The following is a 25,386-nucleotide window of genomic DNA, read 5'->3' as shown; positions in this document are numbered from 1 at the left end:
CAAAACACCAATTCAACATTATTATTACTCCTGGGGGGGGGGGCGCCCTTAGCTCAGTTGGTAGGGCGTCCCCCCCATGGGCCCTTAGCTCAGTTGGTAGGGCGTCCCCCCCCCCATGGGCCCTTAGCTCAGTTGGTAGGGCGTCCCCCCCATGGGCCCTTAGCTCAGTTGGTAGGGCGTCCCCCCCCCATGGGCCTCGGCCAGCAGCAGACCCGGGTTCTATTCCAGCCCGCGGTCGATCTCTGCATGTCACTCCCCTCTCTGCCCCATTTCAACTCTGTCTCTACACTATCAATAAAGCATAACAATGACAAAAAAAATATATATATAAAAAAAAAAAAAACATTATTATTACTTCTGATTTCACCACATTAATGACATCACAACGACATCAATATTATTAAAAAAATATTATTATTATTATTATCATTATTATTATTATTATTATTATTATTATTATTATTACTATTATCATTATTATTATTATTATTATCATTATTATTATCATTGTTATTATTATTATTATTATTGTCATTATTATTATTATTATTATTATTATTATTATTACTATTATCATTATTATTATTATTATCATTATTATTATCATTGTTATTATTATTATTATTATTATTATTATTATTATTATGGGGCGCTCATGGTGTAGTGGTTAGAGCGTGACCCTAGTGAATCTAGCCTCCAGCAGTCTCTGTCCCATCACAACTCTGTCTCATAAAGCCTAAGATATGCCAAAAAATTATCTAAAAAAAAGCATTATTATTATTGAAACATTATTTGTTGCTCTTTCTATTTTCTGCTCAACAGTTACCTGTAGTTATACAATGTCCTTAGAACGTAAACCATCGTTTCATTTTAAAGCGTATGTTCTCCCTTCATTTAGGTGTGTGTGTGTGTGTGTGTGTATCACTGTGTGTGTGTGTGTGTGTGTGTATCACTGTGTGTGTGTGTGTGTGTGTGTGTGTGTATCACTGTGTGTGTGTGTGTGTGTGTGTGTGTGTGTCTGTCTCACTGTGTGTGTGTGTCACTGTGTGTCTGTGTGGTCTTACACACACATCAACCAGCCTAACCAGTGGGGGGGGGACTATTGATCACATGTGAAACTGATCAGCTCACCGATTAGAACAACAAACGCAGCCTGTTGTTAGCTTTAGCTTTAGCATCATATAATACACGCCTCGGGGACGCGCATGCCGCTCGTGAACTAACGGGTCCGTACTAAGCGCGTTCACGTCTGATATCATAAACCCAAACACGACTGATTATTATTATTATTTATCGATCTGCAGCTGAATGGAAGAACAAAGACAGACATGCTATCGCTGAGCTAACGGGCTAACGGGCTCACCTTTGTCCTCGCGCCGTTCTGCCGCCATCACTCAGCTGTGACGCGGCTGTGACGTAGCTCTGACGCGCCGCTCAGCTCACACGGTTTTGAGGAGGAATGTTATAAATGAATGAATGAGTGTTTTACTGTGTTTAACGTCAGACTGAAGATAAACAGAGAAAACAAAGCGCAGCGGCGGAGGGCAGAAAATGGCGGAGCGGGGGTTCTTCTTCTGCACGGTGTTTACTCGCGGTCGGTTGAACAACGTGTTGATGCATTACCGCCCCCTGCTGGAGCGGAACCAATAACAACCTCCCAGTCCATACGAAACAATAATGATAATCATTTTAAAATAATTACAACCCTTTATTCTATGTTTTTCCAAACAAATGAGTCCCTGAGAAACTAAATAGAATTGGATTCTCATAGATACGATATAACGGATGATTTTGGGCTTCACAAATAAAACTGATTTGATTTGACACTACGATTCTTCTTCTTCTTCTTCGGGTTAATAGACAGTAGGAGACAGACAGCGCTGTGTTTCTCTGCTGCTCCCCGGCGGTCAGTCACACGCACTACATGTTGTTCAGACGTTTTAAATCTTTGGGGCTTTTGTTTTGAAAGGACACATGAAGCCTCTCGGCCCGGTGACGTCAGGGTGACGTGTCTGTTTGGATCCAAGATGGCGGACGAGGCGACGCGCAGAGCGGTAGCGCAGATCCCGCTGCTCAAGACGCACGCGGGGCCGCGGGACCGCGCACTGTGGCCGCAGAGACTGAAGGAAGAATACCAGGTTCTGATCCACTAGTTATATTTATCTGTTTATCTGTTTATTCATCAGGGACGATGCGCAGCGCCTTAGCAGCAGCACTGTTAGCTATCAGCTCATTCTCACCTGTGGTCCCGGTGTTGCACCGAAAGCTGTGACCTGTCAGAATGTGTGTTCTTATTGATTAACCCAGTCTCTCATAGTGAAATATAGGCTTTGTAAAAACGTTGGTCCATTGCGCAAATCGTAGAAGTTTCTCAAAATTGGCACTGAAATGGTCAGATTGTTTTTTTAAAGGTGAATAACCAACCCAGTTACCCATCACAGTGAAATGTGTAGGCTAAACTTTTTCCACTGCGCAATAATTTTAAATCTGAAGCAAACAACTTAATAATCTCTCATTGCAGTCAGGGATGTTTTTGTGAGACTATGTTTTCAGCTGTGGACCAACATAAGTATTAAAACATTTCTCTGTGAGACTGGGTTGTTATATGCCTAAAGTCTATTGAAATAAGTTATTAAGAAATAAGAACAGCGCCCTCTCGGGTCACACATTCTGACAGGTCACAGCTTTCGGTGCAACACCGGGGCAGGAAGCAGGATAACATCTGTCAGAAAGAGGAACCTAACCCTTTCATTATACTCTCTATGAACCTAACCCTTATTATACTATCTATGAACCTAACCCTTATTATACTATCTATGAACCTACACTGCAGTAGAACTAACCCTGTGTGTTATAACTAACCATATGTACCACGCACCAGACACACGTTATTCGGTACACCGGTTCAATACACCGGTTCAACTGCTTGTAAACTAAATAGCTACTCAGCCAATCACATGGCAGCAACATAATGCAGCTAGGCAGGTAGACGTGGTCAAGACAATGTACTGGAGTTCAAACTGAGCATCAGAATGGAGAAGAAAGGAGAAGAAAGGGGGTTTAGGTGACTTTGAACATGGCATGGTTGATGGTGCATGGCAGGATGGATCCATACTTTCATGTTGTTTACGCCAAATTCTGACCCTTTCCATCCATAAACCGTGTGTGTGTGTAAATGCACTAACCCTGTGTGTGTTACTGTGTATGTGCTCTAACTCTGTCTCTCTCTCTCTCCCAGGTCCTGATCCACGCGGTGCAGGCGAACAAAGACTCGGATAACGACTGGTTCCGTTTGGAGAGTAACGCAGACGGGACGCGCTGGACGGGAACGTGCTGGTTCATCCATGAGCTGATGCGTTACGACTTCAGCCTGGAGTTCGACCTGCCCGTCACCTACCCCGACACCGCGCCCGAGCTGGCTGTGCCCGAGCTCGACGGTAACACACACAGTTTACTACATTTATTTTTGTCTATTTTTACGCCAACTTCAAAGCTGGGGTGGAGGATTTGGGGAGCAACCAGCAACTTCACTTTATTTTATTTGTTAGATTTTTTTGTTGTTGTCATTTTCAAGCTTTATTAGACAGTACAGAGTTGAAATGGGGAGACAGAGAGAGAGAGAGAGAGAGAGAGAGGGGGGATGACCTGCAGTAAAGGTCCACGGGTCGGATTTGAACCCGCGACCACTGCAACGAAGGCCGGAGCCGATATGGTACACACTCTATCCACTACACCACCGGAGCGGCCCAGCTTTACTATATTTTTGTCTATTTTTATAATCATTTTTTTTTTATATACAGCCCCGGAAACCATTCAGAGACCAGTCTGGATTTTTCTTCAATCTTCATCTCTACATTACTTATTAAAAATGCTCTAAATGACAATATTTTTATTGTGAATTTGTTAGAAATATTGTCAGTAGTTCATATTATAAAACCAAAATGTTCATTTTACTCAAACATATGCCTCTAAAGAGTAAAACCAGACACTGAACATTTGGAGTTGTCTCTTCATTTTTTCCGAAACTGTAGCTAATCTAAGTTCTGATGTTATTCTTAGTGCCTTGTATGTCATGACTCATGAAAGGTGTGAAAGGTCAATCAATGCCATCGTTTAATTTCTCCCACCAGGTAAGACGGCCAAGATGTACCGAGGGGGGAAGATCTGCCTGACGGACCACTTTGCCCCGCTGTGGGCTCGTAACGCGCCTCGCTTCGGCCTGGCTCACCTGATGGCGCTCGGTCTGGCGCCGTGGCTCGCCGTGGAGATACCCGACCTCATCCAGAAAGGACTGGTGGTGCACAAGGAGGGGCAGGGAAATGAGTGACAGCACAGCCACAACTGTCTCTCTCTTTGTCTGTCTCTCTCTCTGTCTATCTCTCTCTTTCTACCTCTCGCTCTCTCTCCGTCTCCCTCTCTCTGTCGCTCTCTCCGTCTCTCTCCCTCCCTCCCTCTCTCTATCTCTCTCTCCGTCTCTCTCCCTCCCTCCCTCTCTCTATCTCTCTCTCCGTCTCCGTCTCTCTGTCTCCCTCTCTCTCCGTCTCTCTCCCTCCCTCCCTCTCTCTCTCAGTCACAAAGTCATTAATGAACTCAAATGATTTAATTGAAGATGATTAATATTATATTCACAATGTACAAACAGAATAAATCACCTTGAACTGTCTGTTGCAGCATCAGAGTCTCATTCATTCAGAGACCAGTCTGGATTTATTTATTTTTTTAAAGATTTTTTTTGGCATTTTTATGCTTTATTGATAGTGTAGAGACAGAGTTGAAATGGGGCAGAGAGGGGAGTGACATGCAGAGAACGACCGCGGGCTGGAATCAAACCCGGGTCCGCTGCTGGCCGAGGCCCATGGGGGGGGGACGCCCTACCAACTGAGCTAAGGGCGCCCCCATACTGTATTTTTTTTAAATCTTCATCTCTACATTACTTATTGAAAATGCTTTGAATGACAACATTTTTATTGTGAATTTGGTAGAAATGTTGTCAGCAGTTTATATTATAAAATCAAAATGTTCATTCTACTCAAACATATGTCACTAAAGAGTAAAACCAGAGACAGTGAACATGCGGGGTAGTCTCTGAACATCAAATCTAATATTTAACTGAATATATTCCTGACTGACAGTCTGGTGAAACTAGCAGGTTAAAGGCTCACTGTGTAACTGTGTGTGTGTGTGTGTGTGTGTGTTAAAGCTGCAGTGTGTAACTTTGTGTGTCAGAGAAGTGAAACATTTTCTAAGGTTTATTCTCATAACTGAATAGACAAACTTTCCTCACAGGAAAATGTGATCCCTGGAACACTGTTTGAAGTTAGAAAGCTTCCTGAAAAGTTACTGTTTCACTGTTGTTGTTTACAGCAGCAGGGCCCACAGTTTGGTTTACAAACATATTCTAGTCTTAACGTTTGGTTCCAGGTTCCTCAAAATAATTTGATTTATGATGATAGAATTATTCAACACTAAGAATTACATGTAGAGAAAATATGTTTAGTAAACTAACTGCAGGCTTTCACTGTTGTTTACAGCAGCAGGGCCCACAGTTTGGTTTACAAACATATACATATGAAATGTACCCAGACACATACCCAGACACATACCCAGACAGCCCCAGACACAGCCCCAGACAGCCCCAGACACAGCCCCACACTTTATATTTGTTGGAGTTCCCGTCGTGGACACAAACAGACAGCAGGCGGTTTGAACCTAAACGTTTAGCTTTATTGTTCACCGTGATAATAACACTGGAAACTTTATTGTTCACCGTGATAATAACACACGAAACTTTTTTTTTGGCAAAAATCAGTTTAAGTTTTAAATTATGTGCGTCAAAGAGAAAAGGTTTTACAGCAATAACTTACATTTTACAGTGTAACTCGTTTCCAAGGCGACAGAAGAATTCTCATTTAAAATTCACAAACTGAAACTTAGTGATGTCTGAAGTTCTGAAATGATCTTCTCTCCTCCGTTTAGTTTTTACATCTCAGCAGCTAAACGACCAACGAGGCCAACATTACAGCTGCTCCGAGGAACTTTCAGTGTGTTCATTCTAGCGCCCCCCTTTGGACTAAAGCGGTAGTGTTTGTACCACGCCAGCTGTTGTTCCTGGGTGAGCGTATACCCATGACAAAGGCATTAAGAAAAACTATATAAAAATAGCATTCTTTGCACTGATTGGTCTCGTTTTGCTGTTACATGTAATTTATGATCATCAGAGGAAAACATTAAACTGTTTCAGAAATATTTAAAAGTTCCTCGGAGCGACTTGAAGACATTATTCATTTTAGTTTTTGAAAATTTCAGAAGAATTTATTTTTTCAGAACTTCATCAAACAAACAGGAACGCTTCCAGACAGCTACAGCAGGAATATTGTTATGTCATCATGGTTATGTCATCGTTATGTCACCGTGGTAACAGCATTGTTAAGGTGTGTGTGTGGGGGGGAGGGGCCATGCGGGGGCTCAGGCAGACGGGGGTGGAGCTAAGCGCTACACATTATTTAGTATAAAAACATAAAAAGATCGTCGTTAGAGTTTTGCTCCGTTATGTCCATTCTGTTACAGTCCGTCTGGATTAACCAATCAGAGGGGAGGGAACGGGCAGAGGGCGGGGCTTAAATACAGATTCACTTCCTGTTGCTGTACACAATCACTTAATATTTACATGTCAGTCCTTTCTCAGTCCGTTCTGGGTCCTAACCTAACCCATTCTGCAGGTTACAGTCCGTTCTGAGTCCTAACCTAACCCATTCTGCAGGTTACAGTCCATTCTGAGTCCTAACCTAACCCATTCTGCAGGTTACAGTCCATTCTGAGTCCTAACCTAACCCATTCAGTCCAGAGCACAGTGCTGCTTGTGTTCACACTGAGGTGACGATGTAAGACCCCCTCTCCCCGCCGCTGCCCTCCCCCTCCCCGGCCTTGGGTTCCCGTTTCTTAGCGACGGGCGTTGGGATGAGGGAGGGGCGAGTGGGGGGAGTGGTGGAGGGGGGAGGGGTGGGGGTGGAGCTTGGAGTGACCTCGCTGCTCTTGCGGGGGCTGGGCGTGTAGTTAAAGGGGCTAACGCGCGCCGCCACCGCCCCGCTGCGCTGCGGCGCCCCACGCTGCTGCGGCTGCTGCGGCCGCTCGGTGGGCGTCGGCCTGTCGTCAAGGCGCCTGTCGTCAAGGCTCTCACAGCTGCGCCGCAGGTTCAGGTTGGAGGAGGAGGAGCTGGAGGGGATTCTAGAGGGCGGGTTGCTAGGCGGGTTGCTAGGGGCGGGGCTATCTATGACAGGCGGCGCGTTAGCGACCGGCGAGCGCGCGGAGCAGGACGAGCCGGACCGCGGGTTGTTCACGGGACAATCCTCCAGACGGACCCATACGTCCTCCGCCCGGTCCGACCGCACGCCGCCCTCGCCGGCCTTAGACCTCCTCCAGGTGCCCTGGGACTCCTGGCCCCTCCCCTTTGATGATGTCACCTCCTCCTGGCCCCTCCCCTTTGATGATGTCACCTCCTCCTGGCCCCTCCCCCTGTCGCTGGACTCGCTGGAGGCCGACAGGATGGAGGAGGAGCTTCCCGTTCTCTTCCACGTCCCGACGCGCGGCAGCGACGTCGAGTGTTTCCCGCCGTTTGAGCCGCCGGTGTTTTCCCGCTTCCAGGTTCCTGTCCGGCTGAAGCGCGATGAGGTCACTTCCTGTGGGCGTGACGGGCTCTCGGAGTGCGAGCGGTTCAGGTCGTGTCTCCGCGGCGAGGCGTTGGCGTTAGCTTCGGGGCTCAGCTCCTGCTCCAGCTTCCTCTTCAGCGTGGGACTCGGAGCCTCTTTGATGAACGTCGACTGGCGGACCAGCGCCGGCTTCTCAGGCCCCTCCCCTTTACGCTCTGACTCCGCCTCCTTCTTCTCCGGCTCAGCCTTCTTGCCAGGCTTAGCCCCTCCCCTCGGCGTGTTGACGTTAGCGTTAGCCCCACCGACCCGCGGCGCCGACTCGCTGCGTGGGATGGCCCCGCCCCTCCGGCTCTGGTTGGTTCTGGAGGACGAGGAGGACGATGACGCGCTGCCCGGGGACGCGGTGCGCGGCGGCTTCACTCCCTTCTGATTGGCCGCTGGGCGAGAGGGGGTGGAGTCCCGCGAGGCGTCGCTGCTTCCTGGGTTAGTGTTAGGAGGCTTGATGTGGGTGCTTCCTGGGTTAGTGTTGGGAGGCTTTATGTGGGTGCTTCCTGGGTTAGTGTTGGGAGGCTTTATGTGGGTGCTTCCTGGGTTAGTGTTGGGAGGCTTGATGTGGGAGGCTCGGGGTTTGCTCCTCCCCCTGGCGGCGGGCTCGCCCCCCCGCGGCCGGCCGGTGATCAGACTCTTATAGACCTTCTTCCCGCCGCGCAGCGCCTTCTCTTCTTCTTCTGCTTCCTGCGTCTGCTTGGCCTCTAGCGTGGTGCGCTCGCCGGCCTTCAGGATCCGGGCGCCGCGCTTCACTTCCTGTTCCTGCTCTGCTGCTCTCTGATTGGTCGGCAGGTGGAACGGGGAACCAACCGACGGCAGCGACAGAACGGAGTCGGAGTCTGACGACGGCTGCCGTGACAACGAGGTTGCCGCGGCGTTCAGACTGCTCACGATGGAGTTCGCTCCTTCCTGGATCGCCTTCCAATCAAACGACTCGGAGTCCGGGGAGGCGGGGCTTCTGGGAGGCTCCTCCTCCTGCAGCACGCTGTCATCAGCTGTGGGGGCAGGAAGTGATGCGTTAGCAGGAAGTGATGCGTTAGCAGGAGGTGGTGCGTTAGCAGGAAGTGATGCGCTAGCCGCCTGCGAGGCGCTAGCCGCCTGCGAGGCGCTAGCCGCCTTCTTCTTCTTCTTGGGCATGGCGGAGCTGATGCACTCGGCGAGCAGGTCGTCCTCCGAGTCGATGCTCAGAGAGCTGAGCGAGGAGTTCCTGGAGAAGCAGACGGGCGTGTCCTCCACGCAGAAGGCTCTGGGCGCGTAGCCTAGCCGCGGCTTAGCGTTAGCTTCCAGCGGCTTGTCCTCAGGGGGAGGGGCCTCGGGGTCAGCGGGGGCCTGAGGCGGCGGGGGGGCGAACTCTTTGTTGTTGTTTTCCTGGTCGATGTCGCTGAGCGAGCTGAGCGAGGAGTTCCTGCTGAAGCAGACGGGCGTGTCCTCGATGCAGAACCGCTGCTGCTCGTCAGACGTGCTAGCGGCCGGTTTGGGGCTAACGGCCGGTTTGGGGCTAACGGCTGGTTTGGGGCTAACGGCTGGTTTGGGGATAGCTGTGGTAGGGTTAGCCGTTGTTGGGTTAGCCGCGGTAGGGTTAGTGTTAGCAGTCGTAGTGTTCGGGGCGGTTGTCGTCGGTTTGGTTCGAGGGAGCACGGCGGCCGTCTGCTGCTTCCTCTTCCTGGTTTCTTCTTCTCTGGTTTCCTCCTCCGGGTCGAAGTCCAGCGAGCTGAGCGAGTCGTTGCGTGAGAAGCAGCATGGCGTGCCCTCGATGGGCGTGTAGTGCCGCGGCGAGTCGAAGGCGAACCCGGGCTTAGCTTTAGCTGCCGCGGTGTTAGCCACGCCGTAAGGAGCGCGCTGCGGCATCGGCTTCACCGGAGACGTCGGCTTCTTCTTCTGCTGCAGCTGAGGGCCGAGGGGAGGGGCTTGGTAGCCGAGGGGAGGGGCTTGTGGTGGAAGGGGCGTGGTCTGGACAGAAAGGGGCGTGGCATGGATCTGGTCGCTGATAGAAGACGTCCTGATGGGTTTCCTGGGTTTGGCTTTGGGCATGGCGGCGCTGATGCACTCGGCCAGGATGTCCTCTCCGTTCTCTCCCTCGGGGGGGGCGGCACGGCGCGGGGGGGGCGGGGGAGGGGCTGCAGAGCGCCGGGGGGGCTCAGGGGGCGGGGCTAAGCCTGCTGCTGCCTCCTCATTGGGCGGGGAGTCGATGGTGAGGTCACTGAGCGAGGTGGCGGTGGAGAAGTTGAGCGGCGTTCCTTCCACGCAGTAGACCCGGGGCAGGTCCTCCGGCGCAGCGTCTTTCCTCGCCTGTGGTTGGCTGCGGCTCTGAGGGGGGAGGAGCTTGTAAACAGGAAGCTGGCTCTGTTTCCGTGGCGGCGCTTGCTGCTGTTTCTTTGGTTTGCGAGAGGACTTGGGCATGGCCATGTTGATGCAGGCCTCCAGGATCTCTATGTCGTCATCATCGTCAGACTGGTCGATGAGGTCATCCGGCTGCGCCTGGTCTGGACTGAGCGCGCTCAGAGAGGAGATGAAGGGCTCGTCCACGCTCAGGGCGCTGAGGCTGGACGCGCGGGAGAAGCCGTGCGGCGTGGACTCCGTGGCAAAGTGCATCAGCACGTCGCTCTCCTCCCCGCTCTTCTTCTGCTGCTCCTTGGCGTGTAGCGGCGGGGGCGGCGTCTTGGCGCGGCTGGGAGGCATGGTCTGGCCCGGGCTGTCGGGCAGGTCTGAGGGCGACACCACGCCGGAGGGCTCGCCGCTGCAGGGCTCGCTGGAGCGCACCGAGCTCACGATGGAGGAGGTGGAGAAGGAGTCCAGCGAGGAGACCGAGGTGCAGCGGGAGAACATGAGGGGCGTCTCCTGGGCGTAGGGCGCCTCCGGGGGGCTCTTGGGGGTCCGGGCGCCGGAGGATGATGCGTTGTGGTGGTGGTGGTGGCTGCGCCGGGCGCGTGATGATGACGCTGCGTTAGAGGCGGTCTGACTCTCGGCCTCTTTGCGCTGCTGCTGAGCGTCTTTCTCGCTCACGGGCAGCGTGGGGTAGTCGTTGCCGCAGACGACGGGGTAGTCGTTGCCGCAGACGACGCTGCCGCCCCTGCGTCGCCGGTTGATGACCTCAGCGTCCTCGTCGTCGGAGGACAGCGAGGAGAGGGAGGAGCCGCGGGAGAAGCAGATGGGCGTGTCCTCCACGCAGTAGGTCTGAGTGATCTCCTGCTGGCTCTTCCTACTGGCTGTTGCCGGCGCCGGGGGGCGGAGCTTGTTGCTAGGCGCCTCGGGGGCCGGGGGGGCGGGCTCTTTGCGGGCGCCGTCGTACTTCAGACTGTAGTCGATCGGCTGCTCCGCCGCGGCCTCGTAGCTAGCCGGCGCCGTGCTAGCGCCGTAGCGCTGCGGCGACTCTCCGGCCTCGGGGCGCCTGCGGACCCGGGGGTCGCGGGGGTCGCGGGGGTCGGGGTCGTTGGGGCTGGGGCTCTGCCGGCCGGAGTTCAGCTGCTCGTCAGAATACTTCAGGCTGTAGTTGATGGGCGTGTCCAGCTCCGCGCCGTCGTCCAGGTGGTTGGCGCTGCGGATCTTGTGTGCGAGGTCGGCCGGGTACTTCCTGTACACGCAGCACTTCGCCTCGTCAGACGAGTACAGCGGCTCGGCGGACGGCTTGGTCTTCCCCCGGTTACCGTAACCGTCGGCGCTGGTGACGGAGTTGAGGCTGTCGCTGGAGGCGCGCACGCTAGGCGGGAACACGCGGTACGGCTCCTCGCCGCGCTGCGCCGCCGCGTGCTTCGGGCTGGACAGCACCGGGGTGTTAGCATAGGCCCGCGGCGCGCTGGGGTTAGCGCCGCCGCAGCCTCGCCCCTTCCTGTGCGCGGCTTTGGGGCTGAGGTTGTCGATGTTGTCGAAGGTCTCGGACAGCTGCTGCGCGTCCAGCTCCTCAAACAAAGCCTTCTGCTTGCGGGCGTGCAGCGAGGGCGCGCCCGCCCCCGGAGACACCACACTAGCGTCCTTGTAGCGCGCGGGCCGGTTAGCCATCAGGTTGCGCAGAGCCGCGGCGCTGCCCATAGCTATCATCTTGTGGCGTGAGTGGATGAGGTTCCGTAGCATCCCCACGGCGCCCAGCTCCCATAATGCATCCTGGTCCTTGGCATCGCGCGCCGACAGGTTCCAGAGCGTTCCACACGCGTTGGACACGATGGTCAGGCTGTGGGACTTCAGGTGCTGCAGCAGCGTCGGCAGGCAGCCGTGGTCACGCAGGATCTGTCTGCAAGACACAACGCAGGGAGAAGAGAGTAAGACACAACCCAGGGAGAAGAGAGTAAGACACAACCCAGGGAGAAGAGAGTAAGACACAACCCAGGGAGAAGAGAGTAAGACACAACCCAGGGAGAGGAGACACAACCCAGGGAGAAGAGACACAACCCAGGGAGAGGAGACACAACCCAGGGAGAAGAGACACAACCCAGGGACAAGAGACACAACCCAGGGACAAGAGACACAACCCAGGGAGAAGAGACACAACCCAGGGAGAAGAGACACAACGCAGGGAGAAGAGAGTAAGACACAACCCAGGGAGAAGAGACACAACCCAGGGAGAAGAGACACAACCCAGGGAGAAGAGACACAACCCAGGGAGAAGAGACACAACCCAGGGAGAAGAGAGTCAGACACAACCCAGGGAGAAGAGAGTAAGACACAACCCAGGGAGAGAGACACAACCCAGGGAGAGAGACACAACCCAGGGACAAGAGACACAACCCAGGGAGAAGAGACACAACCCAGGGAGAAGAGACACAACCCAGGGAGAGAGACACAACCCAGGGAGAAGAGACACAACCCAGGGAGAGAGACACAACCCAGGGAGAAGAGAGTAAGACACAACCCAGGGAGAAGAGACACAACCCAGGGAGAAGAGACACAACCCAGGGAGAGAGACACAACCCAGGGAGAAGAGACACAACCCAGGGAGAAGAGACACAACCCAGGGAGAAGAGAGTAAGACACAACCCAGGGAGAGAGACACAACCCAGGGAGAAGAGAGTAAGACACAACCCAGGGAGAAGAGACACAACCCAGGGAGAAGAGACACAACCCAGGGAGAGAGACACAACCCAGGGAGAAGAGAGTAAGACACAACCCAGGGAGAGAGACACAACCCAGGGAGAAGAGACACAACCCAGGGAGAGAGACACAACCCAGGGAGAAGAGAGTAAGACACAACCCAGGGAGAAGAGACACAACCCAGGGAGAGAGACACAACCCAGGGAGAAGAGAGTAAGACACAACCCAGGGAGAAGAGACACAACCCAGGGAGAAGAGAGTAAGACACAACCCAGGGAGAGAGACACAACCCAGGGAGAAGAGAGTAAGACACAACCCAGGGAGAAGAGACACAACCCAGGGAGAGAGACACAACCCAGGGAGAAGAGAGTAAGACACAACCCAGGGAGAAGAGACACAACCCAGGGAGAGAGACACAACCCAGGGAGAAGAGAGTAAGACACAACCCAGGGAGAAGAGACACAACCCAGGGAGAAGAGAGTAAGACACAACCCAGGGAGAGAGACACAACCCAGGGAGAAGAGAGTAAGACACAACCCAGGGAGAAGAGACACAACCCAGGGAGAGAGACACAACCCAGGGAGAAGAGAGTAAGACACAACCCAGGGAGAAGAGACACAACCCAGGGAGAAGAGACACAACCCAGGGAGAAGAGACACAACCCAGGGAGAAGAGAGTGAGACACAACCCAGGGAGAAGAGAGTAAGACACAACTGCAATGCATTCTCTATGGTAGAACCTGTCTGTCTGCCATGCATTCTCTACCTGTCTGTCTGCCATGCATTCTCTATAAACCCTGTATGTCTGCAATGCATTCTCTACCTGTCTGTCTGCCATGCATTCTCTATAAACCCTGTCTGTCTGCCATGCATTCTCTACCTGTCTGTCTGCCATGCGTTCTCTATGGTAGGACCCTGTCTGTCTGCAATGCATTCTCTACCTGTCTGTCTGCCATGCGTTCTCTACCTGTCTGCCATGCGTTCTCTACCTGTCTGTCTGCAATGCATTCTCTACCTGTCTGTCTGCCATGCGTTCTCTACCTGTCTGTCTGCCATGCGTTCTCTACCTGTCTGTCTGCCATGCATTCTCTACCTGTCTGTCTGCAATGCATTCTCTACCTGTCTGTCTGCAATGCATTCTCTATAAACCCTGTCTGTCTGCCATGCGTTCTCTACCTGTCTGTCTGCCATGCGTTCTCTACCTGTCTGTCTGCCATGCATTCTCTACCTGTCTGTCTGCAATGCATTCTCTATAAACCCTGTCTGTCTGCCATGCGTTCTCTACCTGTCTGTCTGCCATGCGTTCTCTACCTGTCTGTCTGCCATGCGTTCTCTACCTGTCTGTCTGCCATGCGTTCTCTACCTGTCTGTCTGCCATGCGTTCTCTACCTGTCTGTCTGCCATGCGTTCTCTACCTGTCTGTCTGCCATGCGTTCTCTACCTGTCTGTCTTCCATGCATTCTCTACCTGTCTGTCTGCCATGCATTCTCTACCTGTCTGTCTGCCATGCATTCTCTATAAACCCTGTCTGTCTGCCATGCGTTCTCTACCTGTCTGCCATGCGTTCTCTACCTGTCTGCCATGCGTTCTCTACCTGTCTGTCTGCCATGCGTTCTCTACCTGTCTGTCTGCCATGCGTTCTCTACCTGTCTGTCTGCCATGCGTTCTCTACCTGTCTGTCTGCCATGCGTTCTCTATAAACCCTGTCTGTCTGCCATGCGTTCTCTATAAACCCTGTCTGTCTGCCATGCGTTCTCTATAAACCCTGTCTGTCTGCCATGCGTTCTCTACCTGTCTGCCTGCCATGCGTTCTCTACCTGTCTGTCTGCCATGTGTTCTCTACGGCGCTGGCTCATCAAAGTCTCTTAGTTTGTAACGAGCAGCACAGCTCCACCTTTACACAGGCTCTAAGGGGCTTATCTCAGGTGTGTCTCCAGCTCACCTGTCTGTCTGTCTGTCTGTCTGTCTGTCTGTCTGTCTGTCTGTGTGTCTGTGTGTCTGTCTGTCTGTCTGTCTGTCCCCAGCTCACCTGTGTGCCTCGTTGGTGGCGATCAGGCTGGAGACGTTCCTCAGGATGCCCCCCCCGCTCTCTATGATGGCCAGCGTGTTGGTGTGTGAGCGGTGGGTGAGGGTCCCCACCAGGAACCCCAGGGCCCCCTCCACACAGCAGATGTCTGCTTTGTTCTCTGTGCAGTGGGCAGACAGGTTCCACAGGGCACTGAGGACGGACTTCAGAGTGGACTCCTAATGGGGGGGGGGAGAGACAGACAGGTTATATACACAGACAGACAGGTTATATACACAGACAGACAGACAGGTTATATACACAGACAGACAGGTTAGTTAGTTAGTTAATTAATTCTTTATTGTCCACGGTGTGGAGATTTGTCTTTGGTCTCATATAAAAAACAACAAGCAGGACAACACAACAACAACAACAACAAAAGCAACAACAACAACATTTACACACAGACATCTTCAGGGCAAGAAGCAGGGCAGCAGTGGCAGTATACACATCAGCGGGACATGGTGTTCAGTACCCCAATTGCTTTAGGAGTGAAGGAGTTTTTAAAAATGTTACGATTTGCCCTTGGCACTCTGTAACGTCTACCCGAGGGAAGAAGTTCAAACTCCCTATGGAGTGGATGGGACGGATCGTTCTATACACAGACAGACACAGACACACACACACAGACAGACACAGACACACACAGAGACAGACAGACAGACAGACAGACAGACAGACAGACAGACAGACAGTAGCTTTACCTTCTGGACCTCCAGGGCACAGCCCATCAGCGCCCTCACACTGCCGACTTCACGCAGAGTCTTCTTACTGTTCACATCAGCTCTCCAAGACAGGTTCCTCAGCACACTGGCTATCACCTGCACACACACACACACACAGAGACACACACACACACACACACACACAGAGAGACACACACACACACACACACACACAATCAGACATTATGCCAATCAGATGTGTGTTTCAGTTCTTTAAAAAAAAAAAAAAAATCTAAAATGAATGTATTTAAACGAACAAACAGTGTGTTACCTGCTGCAGGTCTTCACTGTCAGACTTCAGCTGAGCGACCATGGCCCTCATACAGCCCTTCATGGAGCAGAGAGTGGCCTGGACAGAGAGACAAAGAGACAAGGGGATTGGTTAAAGAGTATGAGATTAGGAAAGCAGGGTTAGTGTCTATGGGGGAACCAGCCTTTGACCCTTGACCCGTCCCTCACCTTATTGGCCACGTCTCCGAAGGTCAGGTTGGTGAGGGCCATGCCGGCGTAGCGCCTCAGAGTCACGCTGTAGTGGTCACTGCTCAGACCGAACATCTCACAGTCTATCTGCAGCAGCTCAGCCACCGCCTGCAGGCCCCCTGGGAGACAGACAGGCAGAGAGAGAGACAGGTTAACAACATGAGAGAGACAGACAGGCAGAGAGAGAGACAGGTTAACAACATGAGAGAGACAGACAGGCAGGGAGAGAGACAGGTTAACAACATGAGAGAGAGAGACAGGTTAACAACATGGAGGCCCCCTGGGAGAGAGACAGGCAGGGAGACAGGTAAACAACATGAGAGAGAGACAGGGAGAGAGAGAGACAGGCAGAGAGAGAGAGAGACAGGTTAACAACATGAGAGAGAGAGACAGGCAGAGAGAGACAGGTTAACAACATGAGAGAGAGAGACAGGCAGAGAGAGACAGGTTAACAACATGAAGACCACCTGAGACAGAGAGACAAGGAGAGACAGACAGGTAACCAACATGTAGAGAGAGGTAAACAGGGCGTAAATGTTCCTGAATGTTTGAGATTCGCACTCACACGCACGCACACACACACAGACACCCACACAAACACACACACACACAGTCTTACCCAGTTCATTCATGGCGTGGCGATGCTCTTCATCAAAGGAGAGCTTCATCAGGACGCAGACGGCCGGACAGATCTGATGCTCCACCGGGGAGGGCACTGGGGGGGAGGGGGGGGGGGGTATTTTAGGCTTTATAAATCCCTTATCAACACAGTTTAATCAGCGGCGACGCATTAAAGTGGACAGAATGTAAACAGTTCCATCTAGGTGTCCATACATCAGGGGTTAATCCACACCTATGGAATGTTCTCCTGCCAATCAGAATAGAGTATTCACACAGACTATGGTATAATATATATATAATGTATTATAATACAGCAAACTGTGTGCTTTGCTCTGATTGGTTGTAGTGTGTGTGTGTGTGTGTGATTGTCTGTGTGTGTGTGTGTGTGTGTGTCTGTCTGTCTGTCTGTGTGTGTGTGTGTGACTCACTGGGGTTGTCCTCCTGGTCCACTCCCCTGTCATGGTCTTCCTGCCAGCTCCAGCAGGCCTCACAGTAGTGTCTCACCTGGGGGGGAGAGGGGAGAGGGGGGTTAGGGAGGGTCCCAAAGGGAGGGGAGAGGGGTTAGGGGTTAGAGGGTTAGAGGTTAGGCTCCAGCAGGCCTCACAGTAGTGTCTCACCTGGACAGAGAGGGGAGAGGGGAGTTAGGAGGGTTAGAGAGGGTCCCACAGGGAGGGAGAGGTTTAGGGGTTAGAGAGGGTTAGAGAGGGTCCCACAGGGAGGGAGAGGTTTAGGGGTTAGAGAGGGTTATGGCGCATTTCCACCGCATGGTATCAGCTCGACTCGACTCGACTCAACTCGCATTTTTGGCGTTTCCACCGCAATTTCATGGTACCTGGTACCTGCTAGCGGCTGCTTTTTTAGTATCGCCTTGCTCTAGGGTCCAAGCGAGCTGAGTCGAGCTAAAAGGTGACGTCGGCAGACGGCCGGCCGCTGATTGGCCAGAGACTACCGTCTGCCGCCTTCATTCTGTTGATTATTCTCCCCTCGATTCTCAACAACTCTCCGGGACTTTTATGTGTATTTTGTCTCGCCGCGTGCAGCCTTCTTTGGCTCGCTTTCATTTGATTTGCATCACAGACCCGATTTTTTTCTCTCCATATATTCGCTAAGCTCACCCAGTTGTGTTGGCTGTTGGGGAAGTTACTTTGAACATACGAGAGGAGACATAGCAGCTAGGCTAAATAGCCTATAGCAGCAAGCTGGGACAGACATGATAGCGAGCGATTACATTACAAGCCTCGGACTGCACTGATTACCTCAATAAAATATTCAGGCTGAGACACGGCTTGCATTTGAAAACACGTATCCTGAAACAAGCACTTAACAGTCAACTTTATCATGCCCGTGTTTACGTGCATAGGGATGTACGTGACGCATCCCTACAGCTGTGTGGCAGTCACACATCAGGACACAAACCCTCCCTTTTAACGGCCCGTAGCAATATTCTTCTACTTCTTTTAGCAAACAGATACAAGGGGAGTATTTTCTTAAACATTTCTCATCCGTGTTTTTGGCGGTTGGATCAGTTAATAGTGCAACAACTGCTCGTAATTTCTGCTTTGCTACTTGACTCCGGAGTTGGCTTTCAGCCCCTTACGACAACCCCGCCCACGTTCAGGAGGTACTATTTTCGGTGGAAAACGACCCGTGCTGCTACCAAACCAAGTTAAACTGAGTCGAGTTGAGTCGAGTCGAGCTACATTTGCGGTGGAAAAGCGCCATTAGAGAGGGTCCCACAGGGAGGGAGAGGTTTAGGGGTTAGAGAGGGTTAGAGAGGGTCCCACAGGGAGGGGAGAGGGTTAGAGTGTTAGGGGTAAGGGAGAGTTAGGAGTTAGGGTACTACAGGCCTCACAGTAGTTAGGGGTGAGGGGGTTAGGGGTTAGGGGATAGGGGTTAGGAATTAGGGAGCTTCACAGTGTCTCACCTGTTCCAGCAGGTGCAGCACACGGATCTCCCTGCGGCCTCGCTTATCGTCAGGCTGAGGAGAGAACAAGAGTTACAGGCTGCTTACCTTACTTTGAAAGGCAAAACACAGTTTTTTGAGCTTAAATGTGATTATATCTTATTCCTTGTGTCTCCCTTCTTTACAGGATGAGTCAAATGGATGGCTCTTCTTAAATATGTGGTCACATTTCCAATTTCTTCCACGGTTTTCTAGAAACAAGGGGTGGCACAACTTCCAAAATGCACAACTTAGGCCACTCTCCCCTACAGTATAAAGTAATAGATAAACAGATCTCTACCTGACTGTGCACTATATTAGTTTATATATATATATATATTAAGTATATAGTATCACCTGACTGTGTTATAAAGTAATAAGTAAAGTAATAACCTGACTGTGCACTATATTGTAGTATATAATAAGTATACACATGGTTCTTTACCTGACTGTGCACTATATTGTGCAGAGCGGCCGAGGCCCTGGCCCGAGCCTCCTTGCTGCCGCGGCTGTTGCCTAGCAGCAGGCTGTCCTTGTCGTTGCCGTGCAGCAGCTGGATGAGGAGGGGCAGACAGCCGCTCTGCCGCATGGCGATGCAGCTGTCCTGAGACGATGACATCGCCAGCAGCGTCCGCGACATGTCGTCTTTATCGTGGGTCCCCAGCATGGAGAGCAGGGAGTACACCATCTCTACCTGTAGGGGGCCACAGAGAGCATTAGACTGTTATTACTGCAGTACATCATCTCTACCTGTAGGGGGAAACAGAGAGCATTAGACTGGGTTAGACTGTTAATAAGACATGTCGTCTTTATCATGGGTCCCCAGCATGGAGAGGAGGGAGTACACCATCTCTACCTGTAGGGGGAAACAGAGAGCATTAGACTGGGTTAGACTACTGTTATAAAGAGACATGTCTTTATCGTGGGTCCCCAGCATGGAGAGGAGGGAGTACACCATCTCTACCTGTAGGGGGAAACGGAGAGCATTAAGACTGTTATTACTGCAGTACACCATCTCCACCTGTAGGGGGAAACAGAGAGCATTAAGACTGGGTTAGATAGCAGGCTGTTATAAAGAGACATGTCTTTATCGTGGGTCCCCAGCATGGAGAGGAGGGAATACACCATCTCCACCTGTAGGGGGAAACAGAGAGCATTAACACTGTTATTACTGCAGTACACCATCTCCACCTGTAGGGGGCCACAGAGAGCATTAAGACTGGGTTAGATAGCAGGCTCCCCAGCATGGAGAGGAGGGAGTACACCATCTCTACCTGTAGGGGGAAACAGAGAGCATTACTACTGTTATTACTGCAGTATGGAGAGCAGGGAGTACACCATCTCTACCTGTAGGGGGCCACAGAGAGCATTACACTGTTAGATAGCAGCCTGTTATAAAGAGACATGTCTTTATCATGGGTCCCCAGCATGGAGAGGAGGGAATACACCATCTCCACCTGTAGGGGGAAACAGAGAGCATTAAACTGGATTAGACTACTGTTATAAAGAGACATGTCTTTATCATGGGTCCCCAGCATGGAGAGCAGGGAATATACCATCTCTTTGCATTGACTTTCTATGTAAACTTGTCGCGCGGCGATGTGCAGTGTGTTGGCACCTTAAAGGTTAACTGGTCAATAGGGTGACGGGTGAGACCAGCCCATTGTCACAGCTCCGCCCTGCACGAAGGAGTCGGGAGTCAACTCAGCTTAATATTCTACACAAGACCTGGCCAGAGCTGTGTGTGTGTGTGTGTGTGTGTGTGTGTGTGTGTGTGTGTGTGTGTGTGTGTGTGTGTGTGTGTGTGTGTGTGTGTGTGTGTGTGTGTGTGTTTTCAGGGATCAGCCAACTTGATGTCTAATGGAAGCTGATCTTGAATCTTAATGTATTGTCTTTGTTTTTACTCTTAAACCCATTTTCTAACGTCTAATCTTGATGTATTTTAATCTATGTATTTATTGGTGTATTTCATGTCCCTTAAAGCCCTCTGAACGGCCTTGTGTCTGCTCTGTGCTGAAGGGATGAACCTGCCTTGACTAACAACATGTAGCCACAGAACTAGACTTAATATTCATCACACATCTGATGGGACCAGCGCTCTACTGTGTCCTGCCCTGACCCACTTTACATGTCAGGGATCAACACTAAGCTTTCTTTGTGGGTCTGAATTCTACTTGCCCGAAGTCAATTTTTTACTTTTTAAACGTAATATATTGAGAGCAGTCTTCCCCTGAGTCTGACAGCTGCCCAGTACATTGACCAGTTTAAAACGTTACTTAAAGCTGGGGTGGAGGATTTGGGGAGAAAATGGCAGTTGGGATAGAGATAGAGATTCGAATCCAAATACCTCAACCGCTCCACTTGTTCTCTTTGGTCCCTCCCCTATGGTCCCTCCCTGACACGCTCTACACCAACAAAGTCGTGCCAAAGTGAATGGACAGTCCCAACAGCCAATAAGAACAGAGAATCGGAGCCTCGCACTGATTGGTCAAAGTGTACCGCTCATGTTACCTTTGACCACCTTTCCTCTCAGTCCTGAACAATCTGCTTTATTTCGTGGGCTTACAATTCAAATAATCTGTTTTTCTAACACCCGGACAAGATTTTTAAAACTGCATCCTATTTGGGTGATTCTGACCCACAATCCAGTGCGCACCGGAAGTGACGTCACATCGACGAAGCCTCCATATGAAAACAACCAGCGATGAGACGGATATAAAGACTTAGACTTTATTGTATAAAAGCAAGAGGCAAGATCAAGGAGCCATGTTAGGATGAAATAAATAAGTTAAAGTATGTCCCAGTTGTAGCATACTGCATCCTAACTAGATACTGTGTATGGTCAGATGTAGTATGGAGGAGAGGAGAGAGAAAGAGGAGGAGATTTCTAACACAGGGTCTATTGTTATTGTTACGTTCCACACAGTGAAACATGGCCGAGCTGTTACCGGGCAGATTACGCACCTTGGTTCCCAGGTGGCTTGTGATTCGTCGAGGCACTGAATAGCCCGCCTCCTCGGCCGGCTCCTGCTCCAATCGGCTGCTCGAGATCTGCACGGGGGAAACCAAACAACGAAATATTAAGTTTATTTATTTAAAAGGGGCATTGCATATTAATAGACATTTACATGTAAATATACAGGATTGTAGCAAGTGCTAATTTGCATCCTTTGTCCCTTGATTGGTCGACACCAATCACATAAAACAAACATACGCGTGTACTCATAAATAAAAACAGACAATCTAAAAGGACATTTTTTTTTTTTAAACATGCAACCGACAGAACAAGCGAGTAAAAACAATTATTCAAATAATGTTAAAAAATATTAAAAAATAAAAAAATAAAAATAAAATAAAAATCTATGATAGATTGTGTGAACAGTTTTGAGATTCCAGCAGCCATACTTTAAGACGTTTTTTAAAATAAAAGGAAAAACAATGAGGAAGTGAAATTAACTGACACTGACCGTAGCCAATCCACTGCTGTCGCTCGCCCCGGGAGCATCATCCACCTAGAGAGAGAGGGGGCAGGGGGGGGGGGGGGGGGTAGAGAGAGAGAGAGGGAGAGAGAGAGAGAGAGAGGGAGAGAGACAGAGAGAGAGAAAGGGAGAGGCAGAGACAGAGAGTTCAGGGTTCATCTAGTTTTTCACAAATTACTAGAGCTCTAGTATGATGTCATGGTCCACAGTTAGATTCAGAATATGTCTGCCTGTCTGTCTGTCCCTCTGCCTGTGTCTGTCCCCCCGTCTGTCTGTCCCTATGCCTGTCTGTTATATTTACCTGCAGTCGAGCTCCCAGTCTCAGGATGTCTTTCTCTATCTGCTGAATACGAGACACGCGAGCCTGGAGAGAGAGAGAGAGAGAGAGAGAGAGAGAGAGAGAGAGAGAGAGAGAGAGAGAGAGAGAGAGAGAGAGAGAGAGAGAGAGAGAGAGAGAGAGAGAGAGAGAGAGAGAGAGAGAGAGAGAGACACACATTATATACACGTTATACCCACACACACACACACACACACACACACACACACACACACACACACACACACATTATATACACGTTATACCCACACACACACACACACACACACACACACACACACACACACACACACACACACACACACACACACACACACACACACACACACACACACACACACACACACACACACACACACACACACACACACACACACACACACACACACACACACACATTATATACACGTTATACCCACACACACACACACACACAGCTCAGTTTACAGATGGATCGATAAGTCATATGATACCATCCTGTGTGTGAAGGCTCCTGACATGTTCCTCCATCACTGTGTGAGTGTGTGTGTATTAACCTGTGCTCGCCTGTGAGTGAGTGAGTGAGTGAATCTCAATACAGGGGTTGCGGTCTACGTAGGCTGCATTTGAAGACCGATTGCGTCATAGCGGCGCGCAAAGGCTGTCCCATTTGCAAGGCTCCTTGCAAGGCTCCTCATATGCGGTCGTGAAATGCAGCCTTCGTTTCACGGTTTTGAAGGCTGCATCAGATGTATCCTTTATGGCCCAACATATCCCATGATTCATTGCGTTTTTTTCAGAGATTGCATAAAATAAAATAAAAATAACAAAACAGCAACGTGTTGCTCCATCTTCTTAACTTTTATCTTCCTTTCTTTTTTTCTTGTACTTTTTTTTCTTTTCGTCTGGTAGACAACTTCTTTTTCTTTTTTCCTCCGCTGACAGGGCTGTCTCCGTTGGCAGCAATCAGGGTTGCTAGGCAGCACAGGAGCGGCGAGTCGTCACGCAAGGTAACGGCTTGTTACGTAAACCGGAAATGCTCGTAAACCGAGACCTGCGGAGACCGTCTCGTTTAACAAGGCTCGTTGGCCTTAAAACCGGCCTTAAAATCGGCCTTCATAGGCTATAGCCTTCATAGACCGCGAGACCGCGTCCTACCAAGTGCGTGGCCTCTGTATTGAGACACAGCTTGTGTGTGTCTGTCTGTCTCTGTGTGCGTGCATACTGCATACTAACCTGAGCTCTCCTGTGTGTGTGTGTGTGTGTGTGTGTGTGCATACTGCATACTAACCTGCGCTCTGTGTGTGCGTAGTGTGCATACTAACCTGCGCTCTGTGTGCGTAGTGTGCATACTAACCTGAGCTCTGTGTGCGTAGTGTGCATACTAACCTGCGCTCTGTGTGCGTAGTGTGCATACTAACCTGGGCTCTGTGTGTGCGTAGTGTGCGTAGTGTGCATACTAACCTGAGCTCTGTGTGCGTAGTGTGCATACTAACCTGAGCTCTGTGTGCGTAGTGTGCATACTAACCTGGGCTCTCTGTGTGTGCGTAGTGTGCATACTAACCTGGGCTCTGTGTGTGCGTAGTGTGCATACTAACCTGCGCTCTCCTCTCCATCTCCTGACAGGTTCCCAGGTTTTCCTCCATGGCCGATCGGATCTGTCGCGCTTCAAACTCCAGCTGTCTCCTCGACATGTCCGTCTGCATAGTGAACTACAAACAAACATGGCCGCCGTTAGACCACGTTAACATTGTGATCGGCCCACAACAGCAAAGGGTCATGGGAAGTGTAGTTTGTTTTAACACTTACATTTTTATTATGTTTTTATTTTTTATCACAGACAGACACACACAGACAGACAGACAGACAGACAGACAGACAGACAGACAGGCAGGCAGGCAGACAGACAGACAGGCAGACAGACAGACAGACAGACAGACAGACAGACAGACAGACAGACAGACAGACAGACAGACAGACAGACAGACAGTCTTCTACGTTACGTTTTCGGTGAGTGGCAGGCTGTCGATCCTCTTGGTGAGGTTTTGCAGCTGGGCGTAGTACCAGTCCTTCTCCTTCTCCTCCTTCTCCAGCTCAGCCAATAGGAGCGTCCTGTGAGGGAGCAGCGACCAATCAGAGAGAGGCACAGAGGAACGGACCAATCAGAGAGAGGCACTTCACACCGCAAAACCACAGCTAGTGGGAGGCATATAAACTACAAACATGGCCACTAAACACTAAACTAGCCTAAAAGCCCTACTAACGTCCTACTGAGTTTGTGTAGGCGAGAAATGCCCAGATGAGTACTAACTTCCGGGAAGATTTTGCATATGGATCGATAGGATACTTTTCCTACTCAGTCGCCCCACAATGCATTGCGTCTTTTCAAATGAAGTTTTTTTTTCTTTATGCTTTATTGCTTCTGTATTCTTCAGTGTAAACGGTCCGACGAAACATACACAATGGATGGTTAAGTAGACAGTATGTAGTATATACATGTTGAGTATGTAGGAGGGAGGACGTTAGTAGGGCTTTTAGTATGTAGTATATACACGTTGAGTATGTAGGAGGGAGGACGTTAGTAGGGCTTTTAGTATGCAGTATATACATGTTGAGTATGTAGGAGGGAGGACGTTAGAAGGGCTTTTAGTATGTAGTATATACATGTTGAGTATGTAGGAGGGAGGACGTTAGTAGGGCTTTTAGTATGTAGTATATACATGTTGAGTATGTAGGAGGGAGGACGTCAGTAGGGCTTTTAGTATGTAGTATATACATGTTGAGTATGTAGGAGGGAGGAGGTTAGTAGGGCTTTTAGTATGTAGTATATACATGTTGAGTATGTAGGAGGGAGGACGTTAGTAGGGCTTTTAGTATGTAGTATATACATGTTGAGTACGTAGAAGGGAGGATGTTAGTAGGGCTTTTACAACACAGCCAATCTGATTCTCACCTCTCCTTCTCCATGTCTTCCAGCCCGGCGTCGTGGCCGTCTCTGCCCGCTGACGGAGCCCCTCTCCTGGGGCAAGCCGCACTGCCCGAG

At 50.6% G+C, this 25,386-nt stretch overlaps 3 protein-coding genes across 5 annotated transcripts in view; 1 reads left to right on the top strand and 2 right to left on the bottom strand.

Moving 5' to 3' along the window:
* Positions 1-1,391, bottom strand: part of ythdc1 (YTH N6-methyladenosine RNA binding protein C1) — a gene marked incomplete at its 5' end in the record, with an annotated part of 19,965 nt that extends 18,574 nt beyond the window's left edge. The window contains one exon of the mRNA XM_080054398.1: positions 1,364-1,391. Coding sequence (XP_079910524.1) covers positions 1,364-1,391 — 28 coding nt within the window. The remainder of the gene's footprint in view (positions 1-1,363) is intronic.
* A 616-nt stretch (positions 1,392-2,007) lies between these two features.
* Positions 2,008-4,663, top strand: ufc1 (ubiquitin-fold modifier conjugating enzyme 1). The gene is made up of 3 exons (XM_080054399.1): positions 2,008-2,138; positions 3,239-3,437; positions 4,131-4,663. Exons 1-3 carry the CDS (start codon positions 2,028-2,030, stop codon positions 4,325-4,327), a joined length of 507 nt encoding a protein of 168 aa, XP_079910525.1. The 5' UTR covers positions 2,008-2,027; the 3' UTR covers positions 4,328-4,663.
* Positions 4,664-5,668: 1,005 nt separating this feature from the next.
* apc (APC regulator of WNT signaling pathway) overlaps positions 5,669-25,386 on the bottom strand; it is a 38,727-nt gene continuing 19,009 nt past the window's right edge. The window contains exons 4-19 of one of the 3 annotated variants that reach the window (XR_013845553.1): positions 25,297-25,386; positions 24,347-24,455; positions 23,942-24,055; positions 22,329-22,391; positions 22,010-22,060; positions 21,513-21,599; positions 18,994-19,242; positions 18,531-18,584; positions 17,035-17,110; positions 16,605-16,700; positions 15,965-16,104; positions 15,777-15,854; positions 15,485-15,601; positions 14,745-14,959; positions 5,789-11,919; positions 5,669-5,754 (exon numbers count right to left, since the gene is read on the bottom strand). The exon at positions 25,297-25,386 is cut by the window's right edge and continues 103 nt beyond it. Coding sequence is in view for 2 of the 3 variants with exons in the window: in XM_080054408.1 (XP_079910534.1) it covers positions 6,864-11,919; positions 14,745-14,959; positions 15,485-15,601; positions 15,777-15,854; positions 15,965-16,104; positions 16,605-16,700; positions 17,035-17,110; positions 18,531-18,584; positions 18,994-19,242; positions 21,513-21,599; positions 22,010-22,060; positions 22,329-22,391; positions 23,942-24,055; positions 24,347-24,455; positions 25,297-25,386 (6,595 nt within the window). In the remaining variant the exon portion in view is untranslated. Of the gene's footprint in view, positions 11,920-14,744; positions 14,960-15,484; positions 15,602-15,776; positions 15,855-15,964; positions 16,105-16,604; positions 16,701-17,034; positions 17,111-18,530; positions 18,585-18,993; positions 19,243-21,512; positions 21,600-22,009; positions 22,061-22,328; positions 22,392-23,941; positions 24,056-24,346; positions 24,456-25,296 lie in introns of all 3 variants that reach the window. The other 2 variants (XM_080054408.1, XM_080054409.1) reach the window with 2 other exon arrangements.

The sequence above is a fragment of the Ammodytes marinus genome (assembly GCF_949987685.1).
Source record: "Ammodytes marinus genome assembly, contig: scaffold_45, whole genome shotgun sequence".
Taxonomy (NCBI): Eukaryota; Metazoa; Chordata; class Actinopteri; order Uranoscopiformes; family Ammodytidae; genus Ammodytes; species Ammodytes marinus.
Note: the sequence above shows the minus strand (reverse complement) of the source record. Positions and strands in the feature narration are given on the sequence as shown.

Coding starts and splice junctions, on each gene's coding strand:
- ufc1 (XM_080054399.1), top strand. CDS start 2,028: ATGGCGGACGAGGCGACGCGCAGAGCGGTAGCGCAGATCCCGCTGCTC. Junction 2,139..3,238: donor GACTGAAGGAAGAATACCAG/GTTCTGATCCAC, acceptor TCTCTCTCCCAG/GTCCTGATCCACGCGGTGCA. Junction 3,438..4,130: donor GGCTGTGCCCGAGCTCGACG/GTAACACACACA, acceptor TTCTCCCACCAG/GTAAGACGGCCAAGATGTAC.